The sequence below is a fragment of the Dryas octopetala genome, chromosome 4 (assembly GCF_963921425.1).
Source record: "Dryas octopetala chromosome 4, drDryOcto1.1, whole genome shotgun sequence".
Lineage (NCBI taxonomy): Eukaryota > Viridiplantae > Streptophyta > Magnoliopsida > Rosales > Rosaceae > Dryas > Dryas octopetala.
Genome location: NC_141369.1, coordinates 19825325 through 19831087, shown reverse-complemented (window position 1 = coordinate 19831087; position 5763 = coordinate 19825325). Strand labels below are relative to the sequence as shown.

Sequence of the window (5763 nt, the reverse complement as noted above, 5' to 3'; positions counted from 1 at the left end):
CATTTTATGAATTAACTGCTGTTTTAATATCAAATTGGGTCCATGAGTCTATTTACAGCTCAAGGAGGCTATTGCATGGCCAACAAGGTACCAAAATACTTCTATTATTCACCTTCCAAGTCATATGATTGCATCTTGGACTGATTTTCCATCTGTTAACTTGTGCTAAGACCACCATAATAGTGTGTGACTGTGAGCTTACCAGTTCTTAGTTCTAGATTTTCCCAAACACCAAACAGAGCTAAATTGGCTATATTCTTATAGAAAACATGAACAATTTGTATTTTGATGTGAAGAAGTGTAATCTTCTTGTATAGAGGAATTTACAACCCCGGATGCGTGTATAAAATTTATAAGTTTTCAACAGGGAAACCAGTAACAGGTCTTATCTCTGAAGCCAAAGAGCGCAATTCAGTTACTTCTTCACTGTTGAGCATCCATCCAAGTGCACCCGCGAATTCCGCAGCCTGTTCTGCATTTTTGGCGCCTGGGATTGGCACAACATTGTCCTGGGCTATTAACCAGTTTAGGACTACCTGTCCAGAGGAACCCAACTTGCATCAAATCTCAGCAAAAAGAACAAACCATGTTTATAATTTGAAAACCCCAATACATCCAAGAAATTTATTGTCTAAATATTGATGTGTGAGTTTATGATCTTTTATCTGATGGAGAACTACATGAAGCTACCGAAAATTGGTCTACATATATAAAAGAGAGAAACAAAGGGATCCTTCTTGCATGCATGCTGAGCATACAGAATGCACTTGAAGTTTGAAACTTGGTATCTTCCAATTGATACTTGTGTCTGTGTCTAACATTGCTTAAGTACTAAAATGCAGGTATCTTTGGCTCATTTTTCAGCCATACTTCCATGGCAACAGCAAAATTCAGGACTTCTAATTGAAAGATACAAGCTAGTTAAAGAACATTAACAAACCTGTGTGGGTGTTTTACTGTACTTTTCTCCTATTTCCATGATTCTGTTCAGCAGAGGTTGGAGCTGCATATCACAATGATATTTCAGCAATAAAATTGGAACTTACTGTGTAATGGGATATCAAAATATCGAATATGCTTTACCCTTGTAAGAAATTCGGGAGTGTAAATCTGCCGTCGAGGGCCAGTGGGAGGATTTTCAGGTGTATACTTTCCTGTAAGAGCACCTGCATATGTATAAATAGTAGACATGTCACTCTTCTCAATCTCTTTCACACCTGGATCAGACAGAAAAGTTGACTGCTGCAACAACCAACCAAAAAATATCCAAGACTTAAGCCTGTGATCATTGTAAGCAGGGTTGTGCACAGATTAAAAGTAATAATATAAGATCTCTACAGCCTTCTTTTATCAAGTATTCACATCAATTTTGTCTTAGAATAACTGCATGCCCTTTGTTTTACTAAAAGCTGTCTAGTTTTGGTAGATAACCCAGTTGTTTGACTTTTGTTGTTAGGTATTCGTTCAGTGAAAACACCTCCTAGTGCTCAGATGATTCACTTTAAAGATTTACCATGATAGATTACCACTTATCCAACTGTAGTTGAATTCAACTTTAAGTAAAACCAGCAAGATTTCAAAAAATACAAAGCACATGAATGCCCAAGAAAGATAATTTTATTTTTTTCATACTTTCTTTTAGGCATATAGTTGGAAGGTGATAGGTGAATCTTTAAGTGCATAACTAAAGTTCATTTTTATCACACAATGTTTCATGTAGCACCAGGAAAGAATAAGATCATAGTGTTGAAGTTAATAACTGCTTGACATTTGACAATGAATACTCAAAATTCACATTATTGGGGTTCATTGACAAAAGTGAGCAAGCCTGTTTGCCTGTTTTCTCCTAACCTCAGCAATGATTTTTGTTTATAGAGTTTATACCATTCTTAAGTTAATATCAAAGATTGCATCAACTTAAGCCAAGCTTGAGCAATAGGTCTTGAATATAGTGAAATTGAGAAAATATTATATCTTCTAGCAATGCTTATTGTTAACTAAAATTCTTAAGCTGACATCAAGTGGCAATGAGAATGGTGGATGTAATAGAGTAAGAACATAAAAGATCTGAACTTCACCTTGAGCAATAGGTGAATACGCAATCAAAGTGACTCCAAGTTCATCACAGGTAGCCTTTACTCCATTCTCCTCTGGCTTTCTGTATATGAGGCTGTAATTCACTTGGTTTGTTGCTAGTGGGATACCTCTCTTTTCAAGTTTCTCGTATGCCTCACGCAATCGCTTTTCTGAAATAAGGACCTTTATGCATCATGTTCTGATTAATTAAGGAGGGGATGCATTTTTGTTAAAACTATACTTTTCCAGCTTGACAACATCTTCTATACTTTTGAAGTTAAAAAAACAAGAATAAAAGATAAGGGATGGTTATATGGAAGAAAAGTATTACATTGTTCGATCTGCTAACTTTAATCAACAGTACTAGATAAAAATAAATATATACCTCCGTAGTTTGAAACACCAACAGCCTTCACAAGGCCCTGTTCAACAGCATCTCCAAGACCATCAATATACCCTGACAATGGATGATTCCAAATAACTGAGCCTCTTCAATACAAAATGTGATTACTCTATAGGCATCCAATTCTATTAGCTAGAGACAGACAATTGTTCAATGAAAAAATGGTGTTACATAACAACCTTCATTTCCCCATACTCCAGGCCTGAAAATCAACACAAATTGATTAGTTATTGTAGTTAAATTAGTAGGAAAGAAAATTATTTATGCAAGAAACATGTAAAAGGTTCGTACGGGACAGACCAATGGAGTTGATACAGATCTACTGAAGAAAGTCCAAGGCGACAGAGGGAATCCTTAAGGGCAGTGAGGACACTCTGACGACCCAGCCTCCATGGCAAAGCTGCAAATTTGGTTGCAACAGCAATCTCCACTCCTGAATCCTTTTCTTTCCTTTCCTTGATAAATCTGTATGAAATTCAGTGCAAGTTGTATACTAATATTCTCAAAATACAGAAAACAACCATGATTAGTTGTGTACTCTCTGTTGACTTGAAAGTAAAATGAGCCACTATCAAATTCCTAGAATGTACCTTCCTAATAGAGTTTCAGAATTTACAGCACCGAAAGAAGCCTGCAAGAGTGGATTACGATGATGATTTTGTTTGGATTGCTAAAATTTATGGCATCTATTTGAGAGGAACAAAGGAACTATTATAAGAAGTTTTTCTCACCCTGGAGCCATAAACTTCAGCAGTATCAAAGAAGGTTATACCACCATCAACACTGGTATCAAAAGCAGCCTTAGCAGCCTTCATCTTCCTATCTGCAATTTTCAAAAAACATAATTGCCATCATGAACAAAATTGAATATTTTTCGATTTCCCCTTATAAATAATGAAACCAATTTACTCAAGTATTTAATAAAATAAACAAGAAAGCTGCCATATTGCTTACAATTCCTCAAACATGCGCACTTATTTCTAACAAGTGTTCTATTATCTTTTCAAAAAGATTTTAAAATTTTAGATTTATTGCCAATTGGCCAACCAAAAAACCCATCAAACATTTCATTGCATAAAGTTGAATCATTCAAATACAGCTCACTTCTTCTCATCTTTAAATTGAAGCCATTGATGAATTTACATTGCAATTACGAGTGCAAAAATTTAAGCTAAATTAGAAACACTCCCTCAAATGCGAAATGTGAATATAGAAAGACATAAAGGCTCAAAAACTCTGCAAAACTCATCTGAACCTAGTAGAACCACAATTGTAACGAAGATAAAGCACAAATTTGAAAAGGGTTTCTCAAATTTCTAATCTTTTCTATCTTGTTTAAGTGGAGTTGTGCAACTTACCATCCCATTGGAAGTTATTCCAATAACTGGTGTCACCCCATGACCAAGCTCCAATTCCAAGCTTTGTCACCTTCAAATCAGAACCCCCCAATTTCACCTTCTCTTCCCCTGTTGTCACATTCTCAGAAGCAACAGCTCTAATTCTCTCAACTCTCTTGTGACTAAAAACAGAAAAGCATGCACTGCTAACATGCATAGCCATGACTCCAAGCTAGGAAGGAACTACACAATTCAAGAGAAAAATAGAAAAAACAACCTAAAAGGAGAAATGGGTTTGTGAATTTGAAGGAATTGGAAACAGAATACTCTGGAAGTAAGCAGATTTCTGAACTTGTACGAATCACAGTCCCCAGAACTTTGGAGAGGCAGAGAGAGACAAAGAAATGTGAAATTAATGAGTTGTTGTAAGAGAAGTGAGGAAAGATAGTTTGGGTGACCCATTAAGAGTAGTAGAATACAGATATGTTTGGTGGGATGAGAAGAGAAGAGAAACATGGTCCTCACAATGTCCACGTTAAGAAGGCTGAATGCAATTTCCAGCAGCACACAGCCACACATGGTTTAACTGAGGACGGCTGGATTTTCCTGCAACATGAAATCATGAAGCTCATGATTCACAGGGTCCCATTGCCAACGCAATCGACGGTCTCCATTCAATGAATTAGGAAATCTCATTTTTGGCCCTTCTTGTTTTGTTTGTTTATTATCCAATGGATGGAGGGTGAAAGTTGAACTTTTTCTATCGGCCAGAACAACATCTAAGGGCCCAAATCCGCAACCCATACAAGCACAAACGGCACATACAAACAATCCACTGTGAGACTTTATACTTCAACAAAAGTATTACATAGTATGATTCTTCCACCTAAGTTTGGTGTTATATTTTCATGTAATCTAAATTCTTGCAAAAATAAATATATAGTAGAAAATTTTATTCAGAAAATAATATAATTGAAAAATCCTAAAGCGCTACTTGAAAATTTCACAATCTCAACAACATTAAAGGCAAGATATATAGGAAATACTAGCTTATGACTTTTGTCAAGAGTATTTGCTTCAACTGCTTCCATGCATTGAGAACAAGGAAGATTAAAATGCAATCTGAGTTTTAGCCACCGTGCATGGAGCTAGCATCGGTGCTATAAGCATAAGCTAGAAGCCTTGTTTCACGTACTCCTAATTTGATTGTCTCTCTTTCTTGCATGGCCATGTATTTTTACATAAGTGTATATATGAAAGAAAGGCATATAAAAAGGGGTCAATTAGATTGTAGGGTCTGACAACTAAAATTGTTGGTCTAAAGGACAATCAGCCAAGTAAGTTGAGCTAAAGGCTAAAATTAAAATAAGAACTAACTCAGTGCATTTGTAAAAAAAATCAATGTATTTGTAAAAAACCCCAGTATATCTGTAAAAATACAATAAGCATATTTGCGAAATTAGTGTATTTGTGCAAAAAAGTTAGTATATTTGTAAAAATACAACAAATGCATACGTAAAAATACAACAAGTGCATTTGTAAAAAATCTCGAAATTGTCTTTTACACCAATTTTTTAAGTTAATATTCTTTATACCAAGTTTATTAGTAGTTTAGTACCAGCAGATAATTTGTTATCGTTTCCTTTTCTTAATTTATTGGGTGGCAATATATGCTAATATAGTCTACTAGGTACGTCTTTAGGATTTGCAACAACATGGGCAATTAATCCTAGGTGTTAAGTTGTACACGTATGTTTACCAATCGCTGTCTAGTTCGTATCTTTGTTGAGATTCTAGCTTTGATAAATATCTTAATCTTACTGAACTTTCTGCCCTCATCACAATGATCAGTAGCCAGTAGGGGTCTCTATAGTCTATACATTTAGCCATCTAGCTAGGTGGAAAATTCTGGACTGGTAGCTGCATAAATTATGGTATTAATGTAAT

The 5763-nt window shown here is 35.4% G+C and overlaps 1 protein-coding gene across 1 annotated transcript; it reads right to left on the bottom strand.

The window, feature by feature from the left end:
* Nucleotides 1-238: 238 nt before the first annotated feature.
* On the bottom strand, nt 239-4281 carry LOC147287824 (NAD(P)-linked oxidoreductase superfamily protein). The gene is made up of 10 exons (XM_086241459.1): nt 3838-4281; nt 3211-3302; nt 3070-3110; nt 2780-2944; nt 2659-2681; nt 2462-2533; nt 2079-2246; nt 1084-1166; nt 941-1003; nt 239-536 (listed from the first exon to the last, which is right to left on the bottom strand). The coding sequence occupies exons 1-10, from the start codon at nt 4037-4039 to the stop codon at nt 351-353; spliced, it is 1095 nt and encodes a 364-aa protein (XP_086097585.1). The 5' UTR covers nt 4040-4281; the 3' UTR covers nt 239-350.
* Nucleotides 4282-5763: the final 1482 nt, after the last annotated feature.